This window comes from Myotis brandtii, unplaced genomic scaffold (assembly GCF_000412655.1).
Source record: "Myotis brandtii unplaced genomic scaffold, ASM41265v1 scaffold355, whole genome shotgun sequence".
NCBI lineage: Eukaryota > Metazoa > Chordata > Mammalia > Chiroptera > Vespertilionidae > Myotis > Myotis brandtii.
This window is the reverse complement of record NW_005363642.1, coordinates 1,446,117-1,463,237: the sequence shown is the minus strand read 5'-3', so window position 1 is coordinate 1,463,237 and position 17,121 is coordinate 1,446,117. Positions and strand designations below refer to the sequence as shown.

Genomic DNA, 17,121 nt, shown 5'->3' with positions numbered 1-17,121 from the left:
GTATTTCACAACTGAGACATTCCCTCCCCCTACCCCCTTCCCGAACAACTTGGCCAAGAACTGAATTGGTCCAGATGGGAGACGTTTGAGAACCGAGGTTTGACTGTACAGGATTTCAGTTTGGGGTGATCAAAAAAGTTCTGGAGATGGATGGTGGTGATGGTTACACCACAGTGTGAACATATTTAATGTCACTGAACAGTATACTTGAAAATGGTTAAAATGGTAAATTTGATGTTATGCATATTTAACCACGATTTTAAAACTTTAGAAAAGAAAAGGGAATGGGTGCATGCTACAACAGGAAGCTTGAAAACATTCTGCTAAGTGAATGAAGCCAGACACAAAAGGTCACATGCAGTGCACGTGTGCAGCCATATACACTGGTGGCAGTACCAATGGCATGGGCTTGCTGGGAAGATTACATGGTAATGGGAGTGCATGTAGAAGGGCTTAGGACACTGCCTGGTGGGCACCAAGGGTTCCGTCAGTGCCAGCTAATTAGTGGGAGTAACCATCCCACCGCCCTCCTTTTGTGTAAGGCAGTGCTCCACATGGGAATCACCTGGTCCAAGCATGTCAAACCAACCGGCCGCGAGTTTGACATGCTTGAGTCTCTTGTTGAATGAAGCTTCTGATTCAGGAGTTTGGGGGGTGGGGAGGGGGCTGAGAGTCTGCGTTTTAATGAGTCCCCAGGAGATGTCAGTGCTGCTGGTCCAGTGACCAACCCCAGGGGAGAGAGGGAAGCTGTCGCAGGCTGTGTGTTTCCCAGGCAGCAGTAACAAAGCACCACAAACTAGGTGACTTAAAACAACAGAACTTGCTCTCACAGTCTGGAGGCCAGCAGTCCCAAATGACGTGTCAGTAGGGTTGGTTCCTTCTAAGGGCTGTGAGGGACCCTCTGTCCCAGGCCTCCCTCCTGACTTCCGATGACAGCTGGCACCCTTGCAGTCCACGGCTTGTAGCCGCATCATTCTGATCTCTGCCCCCATCGTCCAATGGCCTTCTCCACCCACCTGTCTTCTCATGGCTGTCTTTTTATAAGGATGTCAGCCATATCGGATTAGGGGCCCACCCTACTGCAGGATGACCTCATCCTAACTAATTATATCTGCCAAGACCCTGTTCCAAGTAAGGTCACATTTCAAGGTACTGGAGGCTAGGGCTTCAACATGCCTTTGGGGGAAGATGACCCTGAGGAAGGGACATCTTTTCTAGTCGCAGGAAGTACAGACTAGTGGCTGCTCTGATAGCGAATCAGCACCAGAACCTGTCAACCCATAACACCTGCCTGGGGACAAAGGCACCCAATGGAAAGAAGTGAGCTAAGAGGGGGACGGAGCGCTGCTCTGCAGAGGGCAGGGTGCTGGGAGAGGGGCAGTGAACTGCCCCAGGGTTGGCGCAGAGGCTGTGCTGCTGGCATCAGGCGCATGCGTATAGGCCAGCTGCGGGTTCTGGAGAGAACCAACTCCCTGAGGAAGAGTCATCTTTTCTGGGTCGCAGAAAAGTATGAGCTCACAGCGGCTTTAATGGCAGAATCAGCACCAGAACCGAAGTCTTCACTCAGTCTCAGCCCAGAGTTTCCCGCAGATCAAGTTGGTGACAACAGTGACTCCGAAAAATACAAAGGGATGATCATCAGCCCTGCTTGATGCACTTCCTAGCCCTGCAGCCTGAGGGCTGATGCAGATGAGCCCCGGCTGGGGCTTCTAAACTCCATTCTCCAAAGGAGCCAGGGTTCCTTGGAGAAAAGGCGATGCCAGGGGCAGGTGGAGAGATGCATACGAGGAGGCTGGGCCCTCGACACACCCAGGTAGCAAGGAAGCTGTCAGAGACACCAGAGTCGGGTCAGAAAGACTCAGGAGCCAACAGGAAGGGGCTCCCACTGGCCAGAGGTGCGACAATTTAAGCAGCAATAATAATGTCTTATCCATGAGTCACGTGATTCTTTTTTAAATATATTGATTTCAGAGAGGAAGGGAGAGAGAAACATCAATGATGAGAGAGAATCATTGATTGGCTGCCTCCTGCACACCCCACACTGGGGATTGAGTCAGGAACCCCGGCATGTGCCCTGACCAGGAATCGAACCGTGACCTCCTGGTTCATAGGTCGACGTTCAACGACTGAGCCAGGCTGGCCGGGCAGTCATGTGATTCTTAAACTAAACCCTCAGTGGTCAGCTGTAGGGGATGTTGGGGAATGATCTCATTACTTGAACAAAAATGAAGGATAAGAATCAAGTATCTATTATGCTATTTTTCTATGAAGTATGCCTTGTAATGACTATATATTTGAAGAGGGAGGGTTTCTCTTTCTAGATTTCTTCGGCTCACGGATGAAGACAGAATGATAGAATTAGAATGCCCCCATGATGCACCCCCCCAATGTTAAAGAGTAGCAGCTGAGGACACCCAGGCATTAGGAGCTCCCTGATGGAAGAACACACTAGAACCATCCAGCCCAGCTGCTCCCAGACCCTGACCTTTAGGCTCAGTGGAGGTAAGAAATATTTTTTATCTGAAGCCACTAAGTTTGGGGGGAATTTGTTATGCAGCAATAGCTAACTACTATAGGCTCTAATGCTGAGGACTTTTAACTGTGTAAAACCCACATTCTATTTAGTCAGGTGATTCCCAAGGGTGGGAAGGACAAGGAGATTGGGTTCCTCTAAGAATCAGGGTGGTAAAATGAAGAATCCCAGGCTTCCTTAAAGCTGGGGGTGGGAGGAGAGCATGAGGCCAGCTGCAGTTACACTCACCTCTTTTAAACAGGAGACTTGGGGTTACTAACTGAGGGAGAGAAAGAGAGCAGAGCAGCCAAGGACTGACTTTCCAGAAGGCCGGAGAGGAAGTCAGCTGGCAGGAAGGTACGCAGAGCAGGTGACACCCTGGAGAGGCTGAAGGAGGTAAGGGACCTGGGTTCCTGCTCGTTTTCACCCCTGTTGTGAGTAGGGTGCTGTTTGTTTGCACTGGAAGTAAAAAGTAGAATTCACCCATTTATGTGCTTTTGTTTCTGAAGAGCTGCTAGAGTCTGCTAGAAAGTGGGCAGGATTTGAAAGCATCAAATATTAGCTCTCGTGTGAGCTTGGATCTGTTACTTGGCTCTTGGGAGCTTCCATTTCCTCATTTGCAAAATGGAGAGAATCCTGCCTTAAATTTCATTTTTTTTTTTTTTTTTTTTTACCATTTTAATATTTTGGGAATCAGGATACATCCACTAATGCAGCGGTTCTCAACCTGTGGGTCACGACCCCTTTGGGAGTCGAATGACCCTTTCACAGGGGTCGCCTAAGACCATCGGAAAATACATATATAATTACATATTGTTTTTGTGATTAATCACTATGCTTTAATTATGTTCAATTTGTAACAATGAAAATACATCCTGCATATTAGATATTTACATTACGATTCATAACAGTAGCCAAATTACAGTTCTGAAGTAGCAACGAAAATAATTTTATGGTTGGGGGTCACCACAACATGAGGAACTGTATTAAAGGGTCGCGGCATTAGGAAGGTTGAGAACCACTGCACTAATGGTTGCAAATATTAATAAGGTATTTATTTTCTACCTCCCAAAGCTATAACTGAACCAGTGCACTTTAAAATGATAGCACCTTAGGGACAAAGAGCCCAACTTACAAATTATTTAATGGGAGAACTGAGTGAACTCATATTAATTCATTCATCAAATACTGATCACTACCGCAGCCTGGGCTGTGGGGCCCCATCAAACTGGTATCTTCATTTTTCATAACAGTCTGTGACATTTTAAAAAACAATTGTGCTTTCTGGTAACAAAAGGATGTTCCAAATCCAGCCGACTGGTTTCTGCCTCAAAACTTGGAACTGACTCTCTCAGGCGTCGTGGATTCTTCAGGTGGTAAAGAGAATCAAAGACGAAAATCCAGTTCAGTTGGTTAGGTGACATCCCATGCATCAAAAGGTTGCTAGTTTGATTCCTGGTCAGGGCATATGCCCAGGTTTCAGGCTCGACCCCCAGTAGGGGGTGTGCAAGAGGCAGCTGAACAATGTTTCGCTCTCACGTTGGTGTCTCTCTCCCTCTCCCTCTTTCTCTCTCTCTCTCTCTAAAAAATAAAAATAAATAAATAAATAAAAGACCAAAACCTGGGGGCTGAGATGCAGATAAGAAGTAGTGGAGGGCAAAAAAAAAAAAAATAAAAGTGCCATTTCTGGGCTACCTTTTGAGTGACAGATCTGGGAAACAAATGTTCTTTTGGAACAGAACGTCATTTCTACAGTGTTTCTGCCCCAAATCATGACTGGGATCCAATCATGAGAAACATCAGACAGACCCAAGTTCAGGTACATGCCTCAAAATAGCTGGCCGCCACTCTTCAGAAACTGTTCATGTCGTGAAAGATAAAGAAAGGCTGGTAACTGCTCCAGATTGACTAATGGGCAATGGGCAAGCCTGGATTGGATCTTGAACTGGGGGAAAGGACACTGGACTATGAATTCTAGATTAGATATGTTTCTCAGTTTCCATCATACTCTGCTTATATAAGAGAATGCCTTGTTCTTGTAATAGTGAAATATTTAGGGGTCGGGAAGCATGGTATGTGCAACTTACTCTTAAACACTTCAGAAAACAAATACACACACATACACCAAAGTGTTAGTTAACACGTGTCAGTTCTTTGTACTGTTCTTGCTATTTTCTGGTAAGTCTGAAATTATTTCAAAGAAAAGAGGTGTTTTTTTAAGACTTTACAAAGACATTAATTCAAAATATTATTTTCCAACTTTACATATTTTGTTGCTGTATTTTTCAGTTCTTTCATCTGGGGTTCCATTAGCCACCAACACTCCCATCGCACTGAAAGCAGAACATTTTATAATTGCCGTGCACGCGTACTTATTGTTTGCAGATGACTCTGGTAGTCAAAACAATGACTACCACGGAAATTGAAACTGTAGTTGAAAGTGTCTAAGGATATAGAACTGAATTTGTAATCAACACATGAATGTCTTCAGTTGATTTTCAAAATCGTTTAAGAAGTATGCAATTTTAATGAATCGAGCTTAAAGCAGCAGCACTACATTAAAAAAAAAACCCTAATATTTAACCAGGCACATGCTAGGTCCAAGTGCAGTGAACAAATGGACCCAGTCCTGCCCTCACGGACATCACCAGTCTCTGGGGGAAGAAGGGGCAGAGAAGCAAACAGGCAATTTCAACTCAGTGTGAAAGTGTCACTAATGGGGTAAGAAGAGTCACCATCAGAATTTTCAACAACTCACACAGCATGGCCACTGTCCAATCAGAATGGTGGTGCAGCGTCCCACCAGCTGTCCATACTGTTCCAGGTACTGTTCCAGGTGCCAACCCTTTAGTATGGGAGTCAGGCAGAGCACCTACATGGTTCATGGTCATTTCCTGACATTTTAAGAAAACCCAAGATGTGGACACAAAAGTCAGTCATCAGGCCTGGGGTCAGACACGGGGCTGCAGGGGCTGAGAGAAGGGGCACATGGCTCAGGATAGGGGGTGCTTCTTAGCATTGATGAGGATTAAGATCCAAAGGATATGGGATTCCTTCGGGAGGGGGTGATTAAAATATTCTGGAATTGGACAGTGACGATGGTTGCATAACCTTTTGAATGTACTAAAAACCACTGAGTTGTACACTTCAAAGGGGTGACTTTTTTAAAAAATATATATTTTATTGATTTTTTACAGAGAAGAAGGAAGAGGGGTAGAGAGCTAGAAACATCGATCAGCTGCCTCCTGCACATCCCCCACTGGGGATGTGCCCATAACTAAGGTACATGCCCTTGACCAGAATCGAACCTGGGACCCTTCAGTCCACAGGCCGACACTCTATCCACTGAGCCAAACCAGCTAGGGCAAAGGGGTGACTTTTATGGTGTGTGGATTATATGTTAATTAAAAACATAAAGTTTTAAAGACATTTTAAGATCTAAGGGACAAATTTAGGCAGCAGAGAGCAAACGGTATACAAAGACTGGGGGATGAGCAGGAACATGGGGGCTCAGGGTAAGTAGCTTCCGATGGCCAGGCACAGCCTGACCCCTGAGGTCGGGCCCTCGCAGACAGACCCCTCCATCCCTTGGCCACAGCTTCTGGAGGTCTGGGGAGGAAACCACGGCATTAGAGAGGAATTCCAACTCAAAGCCCCTCGCACCCCTTGGAAGTGTAGAGATGCTATCGATGGAGTAATATTTGCTCCTCACTGTCCTCAAGAGGTGGTGGTGGGGGCCTGAAAACTCAGGTGCTTACAGGGCCAACCTGAGCTGGTAAATAAGTCAACTGGGTGGGTGAGGGCTGGGGCTCACCCAGAAGGAGCAGGCCTCACAACTCAACTCAGCCCATCCTCTCAACTCTAACGGCTTCTCAAAAGAAGTCAGCAATCCAGATTTTTAAAATTATTTAATTGCATACTACTAAGTGGAAGAAGCCAGTCTGCAAAGGCTATATACTATATGATTCCAAATATATGGCATGCTGGAAAAGGCAAAACGAAGGAGACAATGGATCAGTAGTTGCCGGGGGTTGGGGGGTTGGGGGGGGGGAGTGAATAGATGGAGCACAGAGGATTCGGGGAGGAGGGAGGGAGGCACAATGGAAATAGTTTTTATGACACTGTAATGGTAGGTGCATATCATTATGTTTGTCCAAACTCATAGAATGCACACCACCAAGGGTGAACCCTAATGTAAACTATGGGCTTTGGTTGATTATGATGTGTCAATGTAGATTCATCAATTGTAGCAAATGTTTCATCTGGTGCAGATGTTGATAATGGGGGAGGCTATGTGTGGGAAGAGGCAGGAAGGTATATGGGAAATCTCTGTTCTTTCACCTTAATTTTGCTGTGAACCCAAAACTACTTAAAAAAGAAAGTTTAGAAAATAAAAATAATACAACAAAAAAATTTATTGAGGTGATATTCACACCACATAAATTAACCATTTTAAAGTGAACAATTCAGTGGCATTTAGTACTTCACAATGTTGTTCTAAAACATTTCCATCAGTCCAGAGTAAAACCCCACACGCAGCTGAACTTTCTCCCCATTCTTCCCTCTGCAGCCCCTGAAAACCACCAGTCTGCCCTTCTGTCTTTGTGCTGAGTCAGATTTCAAATGTGACCCATTCCAATTTTTAGATTTAAATTCACATTCATTTAAAATACTTCCCTGGACTAAAAGTATCTCTGAGGCTTAGAGTCAGTCAGCTGACTGTCCTTTTGCAGTTTCTATTCTAAAGTATTTTAAAATTCAGGGGACAGATACATCTGTATTGAGATGCAGGGAAATATTAACGTATTTGTGGCTATTTCTGAGTCATTCTGGAAGCCTCCTTGCTCCTGTGATGAGTGAGGAGTGAGTCATTGGCCATAGAACCCTCCCGGCTGAGCCCCTGTGAGCATTTCCTTGGGGTGGGCAAAGGGCCAGCCCTGGGCTTTTCCCCTTGGATTCTAACCCGTATTCATTGAGCTGGTCTTTACTAAGTGTGAGCATTCCTTATTTATGCAGAAATAACAGCCTGGAAAAATGTTCCAAGCCCCTGGGAGCACAGCAGGATCTCACAGCAGGAGCCTTTCACACTCAACACCCGCTGAGTCAGCATGTTCCCTTAGAGAACCTCAAGTCCCGGCCCTTCCTTTGTTTGAGTTCCCTGGGGATGCTGATGAAGGTGAGACTTTCTGGGAATGCAGACCTGAGACCTGCATCTGGGACCCTGCCTTCCACCACCTCTCTCCAACCTCAGAAGCCCCAGACCGGCCCCTGGAAGAATCTGGACAAAGGTCAGCATGAACCGAGTTCCCTTGGGCATCCCTGGGACACAACCAGTCCCACCCACCAGCATCTTTCACGCTTCATGGGCCTCCTAGCGGACCTCACTGCTTCCTTTCTTGCCCGACAGGCCACATGGCAGTCACAGGCAGCTTTCTCAAGTGTCAATCAGATCTGACCATCCCCTGCTCGTCTACAAAGATTGTCTGTCAAAAGCAGGCAAAATTCCAAACCCCCCAGGGGAATCCTCAAAGCCCTCCACATCCCTTCTCCTAACACACCTCCAACTGTGTCTCTTCCTCCCACTCTCCCACTGGCCTGATTCCCACTATCCCTGGAATATACCTCACCCCAGGGCCTTTGCACTTGCTATTTCCTCTGCCAGAACGCTCTTCCTGTGGATTTTTTCCATGCCTGGCCCCTCCAAATGCACCTCCTCAGGCCTCCTCTGAGCCCTCCATTACCTAAAGAAGCCCCCTGGCCCAGGACCCCTTTTTCTCGCATTCCTCTTCATGGTACTTACCACTCTTTGATGTTACTTTGTTTAGATATTTACTTACTAGAGGCCTGATGCATGAAAATTTGTGCAAGAGTAGGCCTTCCTTCCCCCCAGCTGCCGGCACCCGCTTCCCTCCAGCACCTGGGACCTGGGCGGCTTCCCTCCGGCCCAGGCTTTGTCCAGGACATTCGGAAGGACGTCCAGTCTAATTAGCATATTACCCTTTTATTATTATAGATATGTTCACTGTCTTACCCCTAATCAAAATGTCAGCTCCAGGGGGCAGGGGCCTCTGTGTCCCCTAGAACTGTGTTTGACACACAAAGGTCTTTGAACATTTTTGTTGATTCAATGAGTAAATGGGTGGGAAAAAGAACAAACCAGTGGTTCTCAAAAGGCAGCTGATTTGGGGCCTCCCCAGCAATGTTTGGAAACACTTTTGTTTGTCACAACTTCGAGGCTGCCACTAACATCTAGTGGGTGGAGGCAGGGGTGCTGCTAAACATCTTACAGGGCACAGGGCGGCCCTTGCAACAACGGATGTTCAGTCCCAAACACCAGTAGCATCAACACTGGAGTAAATGAATGAATGAGTTAAATCTTTCAGTCAAGCTGTCCCATATCTAACATCAAAGACTTGACCAATGTCCCCTTCTGATCACCAACTTCCTTAATTGTGTAAGTCACAGTTCACCAGAAATCTCTCTTCAGTGATTTGATTGTTGGGACAGCATTCAATTTCATGTTAACAAGAAATATAAGTAAGAGGAAGCTAAGCAGCTGTAAATATAAGGAGTTAATTTCAAAATGTGTAATTCCGTGCCCTAATCAAAGAGAACTGAAATTTCTAGTTCCTTGATTTTATGGGTTCTTTTCCTTGGTAACCATAGACCTTCCTTAAAACTAAATAATCAGCTCTTGGTGAGACCTGCTTATGTGTCATATTTCTATATTTTTAAAGTAGATTTTTAGAGTGGGAGAGGGGCAGGATGACTTGTTCCCCAAAGTCAATGGGAACAGAGGGACCCCAGAGGGCAAGGGGTCCTCACTTATTGAGGCAAACAGACTTCCTGGAATCACAACGAAGAACAACCAAAATCCTCTCTTCAGTGTGTTGGAGCATGATGTCTGTATGTGTGCCTGTGTGTATGTGTGCCTGTGTGTGTGCCTGTGTGTGTGTCTGCGTGTGTCTGTGTCTGTGTGCCTATGTTGATTTCTGAGAATGATGGGCAGCCACTAATGTAACATCTGTACCATAACCTGTCCCCTCTCCTTCCTTGCCCCCCACCCCAGCGGCTTCCCTCGGTCAGTGTCAAACACAGAGGTGTCAGGAATGCAAGGAGTTCCTTTAAATACAAATTTAACTTATCCAAATCCACACCCTAGAGAAAGAGATAATAACCTAAGTCAGGGTTCTCAACCAGGGTCACTTTGCCCCTAGAAAAAATATACCTTACCTCACAACTCTGGAAAGAGGGGAGCAGTGCTGCTGGCACTTAGTGGGTAGAGACCAGGGATCCTGTGAAGCCCTGCAGGGCACAGGATGGCCCCACACAGAGAATTACTCAGCCCCAAATATAAGCAGAGCCAAGGCTTAGAAAGCCTGTTCTAAAAGGGGACGGGGGTGAGGCATAAGACTGAAGCCCTGGAAATGCTGCTCCCACTGCAGAGCTCATCCCTGTGTTGCTCCTAAGCACAGTGTAATATAAGGTCAGACTCTACAGCAAGCATGTCAAACTTGCGGCCTGCGGGCCACAAGCGGCCCACAACGAATATTTTTGCGGCCCATCAATATAACAGTATGCAAGAAACGTTTTAATAAAAATTCATAACTTAATTTTTACAATATCCTGTTATACATAATTACTAATAACAAACTACAACGCTCGCTAATTTACTATAATTGTGTTGCATTCATTTCTCTTACATACGCACAGGTGCACCATTTCTCTCCACTAATACTAGCAGCAAATATTTTAGCAGCTGATTGCCACATCATTAATCTTGGACTGACTTGTTTGGTGTGCGTAACAGGAAATATTTCACTTTCAGAGAACAAGAAAAACAGGTTTATTTGCATTTCCCTCATTAATTTGTGCAGTTATTCAGTGTCTGGTAAGTTAATGTTCAAGAAAAAATATTAATTTTTATTAAAATATTCTATTATTTTATGTTAACATTACTCATTTATTTCAACCCTTTGTGTTCAACATGTCTCTATCGAAATAAACCTACATTTCTTTGGTTTATTTGAAATTTGAAAATTGAAGCTTTTGTTTTTTTTGTGGCCCACAGAAACTTAAACCTTGTTTATTTGGCCCGTGTTCACCTTTGAGTTTGACATGCTTGCTGAGAGCCTAACTCCCCACCCTGCCACTTAACAGCTGTGTGACATTTGGCAAGTCACTCAACTCTTTCCCTCAATTTCTTTCATCCTGAAACCAATAAAAATCAGAGTGTCTACCTCATAGGTTTGTAATACAGATTAAATGAATTTTAATAAGCAAAACACCTAGAATAGTGCCTGCATATAAGTGCTAGGAAAGTGTTTGCTATTACTGTTTTTCATTCAAAATAACTTCCCCTAAAACACAGCCAACAATTTCCTCTGCAGCTCATTTTGAGGAACAGCTTTTATATCCAACGTGGGAAGCTAAATTGACATGAAAGACTACTTGAAAGACAAAATGTCATTCTACTTGAGACACTGGTTAGGGATTTGCAAAGGTAGTTTTGATTTCATGTAGGTCTTGCGTGGGGACCTGGTCCCCACTAACATGTGACTCCCCATGGCGTTCTTCTCATTGGATGCCCCCTGGGCTGAGTGAGGACCAAGCACGAAATGCTGACCCAACCAACCCTAACAATTCCCACCCAAATCAGGTCCAAGGAACCCGTCTGAGGCCAGAGGAGACCATCCTGCTTTGGGTGGGAATCCATTGAAATCCATGACCTTTGGGTCTAAATCAGCGGTTCTCAACCTGTGGGTCAAGAACCTTTGGGGGTCGAATGACCCTTTCACAGAGGTCGCCTAAATACATCCTGCATATCAGATATTTACATTAAGATTCATAACAGTAGCAAAATTACAGTTATGAAGTAGCAACGAAAATAATTTTATGGTTGGGGGTCACCACAACATGAGGAACTGTATTAAAGGGTCGCGGCGTTAGGAAGGTTGAGAACCACTGGTCTAAATGAATTTGTGAAGCCAGTGCCTTCAAAGCATAAACAAACTTTCCACAGGAGGGACAGTCTCCCGCTCCAAGGACAACCCCAGCTCGACGTCCTGCTCCAGCCGAGGACGTGCCTCTGCCCCAAGGACACAGAAGTCCCACTTGGGGTCAGATAACAGGTACCATTTATGGAGCCCACATGAGGTGTCAGGGCTCCCATGGGTCTTGTTACATAAGTTTGTCACTTGATTTAGTCCTCTTTACACAACCCTACGATGGGACTAATGTCTTCCTCATTTTACAAATGAGAAAATGGGGATCCGGAAGGTGCCCTGACTTGTTCAAGGTCACTGTAAACAAAGGGTAAGCACCAGGCTTGCCTGGGAGTGACCTACGTGGAACAGCCCCTGGGTTGGAGAAGCTGAGCTGGCAGGCAGGTAGCCGTCTCGGTGAACAGAGTCATAGAAAGGTTTGCAGGAAACAGAGGTTGAAGCTTCTAGGCTTCAGGGTGACCCACAACACCCTGGCCTTGGCCTCTGGCGGCCCGACCTGGCCCATGTAGGTGACAGACACCAGGAATGTGTGTGGGGTGGGGGCTGGGTCTCCCAAGGAGATGAAGATGCCGTGTCACGGCCTTGTATCCTTCTTTCGTTCCAGCTAGGATTCTGATCATGCCACTGCCCTGTACGAATTCCACCTCTAGAACTGCACTGTGCAATAGGGTAGCCGCTGGGGCTATTTAATGCCGGAGGCTAAAGCAAACAGCAGTTAGCATATTAAAGCTAAAAGACCCGGTTGGAAGGCCCTTGGTTACACCAGCCACAGATCAAGTGTCAGCAGCCACATGTGTCTGGTGGCTACCATATTTGACAGCACAGATATAGCAGATTCCCATTCTAACAGACATCACACATCCATAAGTATAAGCCCTTCAGGGTGTGGGCCCCAGTCTCTGCCCAGACTGCTCCCCAGTAAACCACTCTCAGCTCCCTAAACTCATCTTAACTCTAAGCCTGTGCTTGTGACACCCCATCTTTTTCCCTGCTTTAGCTAATTACCCCCACCCCCACCCCCATTCCTCAGGTCTCAGCTCAGCTGTCGCTTCTTCCCCTGCCCAGGACAAGTGCCCAAGCATGAAACACTGTCGTAGCAGCCACGGGCATACCTGCACCCTATACTCCACACAACTGGTTTTCAACGAGGGCAAGTTTGCCTCTGGGGGGACATTTGGCAGTGTCTGGAGACATTATTGGTGGGTGCTTCTGGCATCTGGTGAGTAGAAGCAAGAGATGCTGCTAAACATCCTGCAATACCCGGGACGGTCCCTATAGCAAGAAGTGCCTGGCCCAGAATGTTGGCAGTGTCGAGGCTGACCATCTCTGCTCTCGACTGGGCAACTCCATAAAGGCAGGGGGAGGTGTCGTTATACCACATAGTCCCAGTCAACAGCCCCGAGCTGGCATACAGGAGGTGCTCAATAAACACTGAGCTCAGATGCTGTATAAGATTCTTGCCCCAGGATCCCAGTTCTTTCACAATGTCTTTCTCTGAGCATTATGGTCGGCTGAATAATGCCCCCCAAAACATGCAGGTCCTACTCCCCGGAACCTGTGAGGGTTACCACATATGGCGGAAGGGACTTTGCAGATGTGATTAAGTTGGTTGAGATGGGAAAGTTATCCCAGATCATTCAGCTGGCCCTTAAATGCACTACAAGTAACCCTATAAGAGGAAGGCAAAGGGAGACTTGACACAGAGGAAAAAGGTAATGTGAGAATGGGGCAGAGAATATTTGAAGATGCTACACTGCTGGCCTCGAGGATGGAAGAAGGGGCCCCAAGCCGGCAGCCACCAGATCCGGAAAAGAGGAAGGACAGATTTCCCCCCTAGGCCTTCAGAGCGAGTGTGGCCCTGCGGACACACTGGTTTCAGCCCGTGAAACTGATCTTGGACTTCTGGCCTCCAGAACTGTCAGAGAATACATTTCTGTTGTTTTAAGCCAACGAGTTTATGGTGATTTGTTACAGTGGCCCTGGGAAACTAATACTGTCCTATTTCATTCTGAGGTTTCTTGGATTTGGATCAGAGAACGTAAAAGGAATGGCATGTAGGTGCCAGGTCCCCACGCCTGCTGGCTCTGATGGCCCGGAGGAGAGATGGGGCACAGGTGAGTGAGTGCGGCTGAGCTTTGGGTGTTTCTAATGTGGCAGCTGCTGGGTCATCAGCAATCACGTTTATGGGTCATTTTTCACACCTTAGTCCTGCCATTTTCTGTGATGCCGCGCCTCAGGCAGGAAGTGATTTGACCCAGGACTGCCTGGCTGGCTGGCTGGAACTAAAGCAGGGGTTAGAATAGAAATCCAAGCTGCCCACCTCTCCAGCCTCCTGCCAACCCCTTTCTCCTCTCCCATCACCCTCCAGACATAGAAGATTTTCTCTGACCTTCCAACACGGCCTTAGGGTCTTTGTACCTGCTGTTCCTTCCAGTGGAAATCTCCTCATTCAGGTCTCAGCTCAAATGTCACCTCTCCAGAGATGCCCTCCCTGACTGTGCTAAGGCAAGTGGTCTTGCCCAGTCACTTTCTCTTTTTTCAATCACACTGTTGACTTCCTCCCAAATATCTTTGTTTGCCTGTTCAATGTTAGGTCTCCTCCCCCTCCCCCGCCCCCCAACCCTAGACTGCAGGCTCCAAGCCCTTGTCCACTTCTCCAGCCTCCTGCCAGGAGGGCAGGAACTTTGATCTGTCCACGGTGTGTCTTTAGCCCAGTGATGGCGAACCTATGACACACATGTCAGAGGTGACACGCGTGTCAGAGGTGACACGCAAACTCATTTTTTTGGTTGATTTTTCTTTGTTAAATGGCATTTAAATATATAAAATAAATATCAAAAATATAAGTCTTTGTTTTACTATGGTTGCAAATATAAAAAAATTTCTATATGTGACACGGCACCAGAGTTAAGTTAGGGTTTTTCAAAATGCTGACACGCCAAGCTCAAAAGGTTCGCCATCACTGCTCTAGCCCATGCCTGGCACACACTAGGTGCTCAATACATTCTGAATGAATGAATGAGTGAATGAATGAACGTGGAATGAATTTGCAGCTTTGGTGGATGCTTGCCCAAAGCCAGTCCAAACATACCTGATCTTGGCTTTCCGAAAGGCCAACTCCTCTTCGTTGCCAAAGTCCAAGGACACATCCTCAGTGTCGTCCACCAGGGCCTAGGATGGGGGAGGAGATGTGTGTGTGTGTGTGTGTGTGTGTGTGTGTGTGTGTGTGTGTGTGGAGGGGGGCGGGGCGGGCACCAAAGGCGAGTGACAGACCCACTCGTGGTGCAGAGCCCACCCGCATCCTCCCTGCAGACCGGGCCCCTCCCTTTCGGCTGCGACTCAAGCCCGTCTCCACCCTCAAGCCCATTTGGGGTCCAGCCGGGCCCAGGCCCCCCGCCTCGCGCATCCCTCCTCCTCCCCTTGTTTCCCCAGCGCTCCCGCAGGCTCCTCCCATCCTCACCATCATCCTTCCACGCCCAGCATCCCTGCGGCCCTACCTGCTTCATCCTCCCTAGAGCCCACCTGGAGCCCAGTCCCCAGGCTCCTGCTCCGCCTCTCGCCGCGAAAAAGCCGGGATGCCCCTCAGGCCACTGGCCGCAGACCTGGTGGGGTCACAGCCTGCGGCTGCGTTTTTTTTTCGCGGGCTGAGAGGTGGGCTCCCCGCGCGGGATGGGCGGGGCCTGGAGGGCCCCTGGCCCGGGTACTCGCTGGGGAGTGGAGAGATGGGGTGCACACAGAGCGGTGGAAGGGAGGGGGCGATTTGGACTCAGAGGGGGACTTGAGGACCTTGAACAGTGATCCTGGGAGGAACACAGGGGCTGGATCAGTGAATGAGGTAGATGTTCCATAAGTTTCCAATGAGCGAGTGAATGAGTGAATGAGTGAATGAATGAATGTCAGTGTTGGGCAGCCCCACTCAGAGTTTGGAGAAGTTAGTGTTTCCCAAAAGCCTCTGATCCCAAGAATTTCCCAGCCTCCTTAGTAAAAGCAGATTCCCGGGCCTGGCCCTGGAGATGGAGAAGCCTGCAGTGGGGTCCTGGAATCTGCCATTCTCAGCAGACGCTGCTGCAGCCACAGCTTGGGAATCACTGCTGACCACAGTGACAGCTGCATGCATCCGGGTGCCAGACACATACTGAGCACAAAGTAACTACTATTGGCAGTAATAGTGTTTCCAGGTATCTCCCAGGAAGGAAGGCTTGCCACCTGAAAGTCTTTCCTGGCCCAGCTGAGAGTCCAGACGCCAACACCCTAGTCCTGCCCTTCGCCCTCCTGCCACAGGCAATAGGGGCCTGTCCCCCACCCCTGGTGACCCAGAGAAGGGCTGCAGGTACAAGCATCTGACACACTCAACCTCTGCTGCCCCCCTAGTGATCGGCCTGGGATGTGCCAGGAGGAGAGTAGGAAGCAGAGCTGCCTAAGTTCTGATCTCTGGGTAGGTTCCCCTTCATTCCCTAAACTGACCCACAAAAGGCCCTCGGGCATGTGTGGAGGGAGGGTATGTGGGGCTAGATCAGTGGTTCTCAACCTTGGCTGCACATTAGAGTCACCTGGGAACCTTTTTAAAATCCTGATTTCTGGGCCTCATCCTCCGGAAATTCTGTTTCTTTGTTATGGGGTGGGGCCACAACATTAGTAACAAAGAAACAGAATTTCTGGAGGATGAGGCCCAGAAATCAGGATTTTAAAAAGATTCCCAGGTGACTCTAATGTGCAGCCAAGGTTGAGAACCACTGGGCTAGAATGTCGTCTTTAGGGGGAAGGGGGTCTGGGTGGGGCCTAGGTGCTGCAGCTCTAACAAGCTCTCAGGTGATGCTGATGCTGCTGGCCTTTGGACCACCCTTCGCACTGTAATGACTCAACCACCAAAGCCTGGTTTCCTAGAAAGGCTGTGGGCTCTTCTAACCCAAAGCTGGCTCCAGGCACAAAAGGGTGTCATACTGAGAAGCTGGGCCCCAGCTGCCTGGGAGGGAGGAGCTGTGGCAGGCAGGTGGAGGTGAGAAACCGTTGCAGAACATTTAGGGGCTTTTTCTCCTACCCTGAGAATCACCAGCTGTTGGTGTCTGTTGAGTTGGGGCTCAGAGAGTCCCCAACGGGGTGAAGAGGCAGGAAAACCCCCTTGGAAGCCCCCTTTGGGGACCAACTGTCATTCATTGTCAGCCATCGGGTTAGGGGTGCCTCGAGAAACAGCCACAGCTCCCAGCACGTGGAGGTCACCCCACAAGCAGTGGGTCATGCCGTTCTCTCCAACCCCCAACCTGTCCACCTGGGGGCACAGGCTGAGGATGCAGATGGCGGGGCCAAACCTGGGAGGCCCAGTCTTCCCTCCCAGGAGAGAGCACCCTCCCTGCCCACACACCAGGATGGCCCTGGGGTCTCTGCGGAATTTGGGGTGAGGGCCGAGAGCCCGAGGTTCTCCAGGGAATTCATCACTGACTCTGAAACCAGCTGCAGTGGAGTCACCTGAGGCTGCTGGTTAAGAGGCAGATTCCAGCCCCCCTCCCCAGGCTTCGGAATCACCAGGCCCACGCCTGGGAATCTGCTTTTCATGAAGGCCCCGGGGAATTCTTGGGATCAGAGGCTTTTAGGAAATACTGACCTCTC

The 17,121-nt window shown here is 48.1% G+C and overlaps 1 protein-coding gene and 1 long non-coding RNA gene across 7 annotated transcripts in view; one reads left to right on the top strand and one right to left on the bottom strand.

The window, feature by feature from the left end:
- LOC106727054 overlaps positions 1–11,639 on the top strand; it is a 21,785-nt gene extending 10,146 nt beyond the window's left edge. The window contains exons 1-5 of one of the 2 annotated variants that reach the window (XR_001363204.1): positions 1,239–1,320; positions 2,322–2,502; positions 2,775–2,908; positions 7,529–7,800; positions 11,535–11,639. This is a non-coding gene — a long non-coding RNA (uncharacterized LOC106727054). Of the gene's footprint in view, positions 1–1,238; positions 1,321–2,321; positions 2,503–2,774; positions 2,909–7,528; positions 7,801–11,534 lie in introns of those variants that run through there. The other variant, XR_001363203.1, reaches the window with a different exon arrangement.
- TVP23A (trans-golgi network vesicle protein 23 homolog A (S. cerevisiae)) overlaps positions 1–15,140 on the bottom strand; it is a 29,340-nt gene extending 14,200 nt beyond the window's left edge. For 4 of the 5 annotated variants that reach the window (XM_005871747.2, XM_005871749.2, XM_005871748.2 and 1 more), the window contains exons 1-2: positions 15,015–15,140; positions 14,609–14,688 (exon numbers count right to left, since the gene is read on the bottom strand). In XM_005871747.2, the coding sequence (XP_005871809.1) occupies positions 14,609–14,688; positions 15,015–15,023 (89 nt within the window). In that variant the 5' untranslated portion in view covers positions 15,024–15,140. Of the gene's footprint in view, positions 1–14,608; positions 14,689–15,014 lie in introns of those variants that run through there. The other variant, XM_014544191.1, reaches the window with a different exon arrangement.
- Between the last annotated feature and the right edge of the window lie 1,981 nt (positions 15,141–17,121).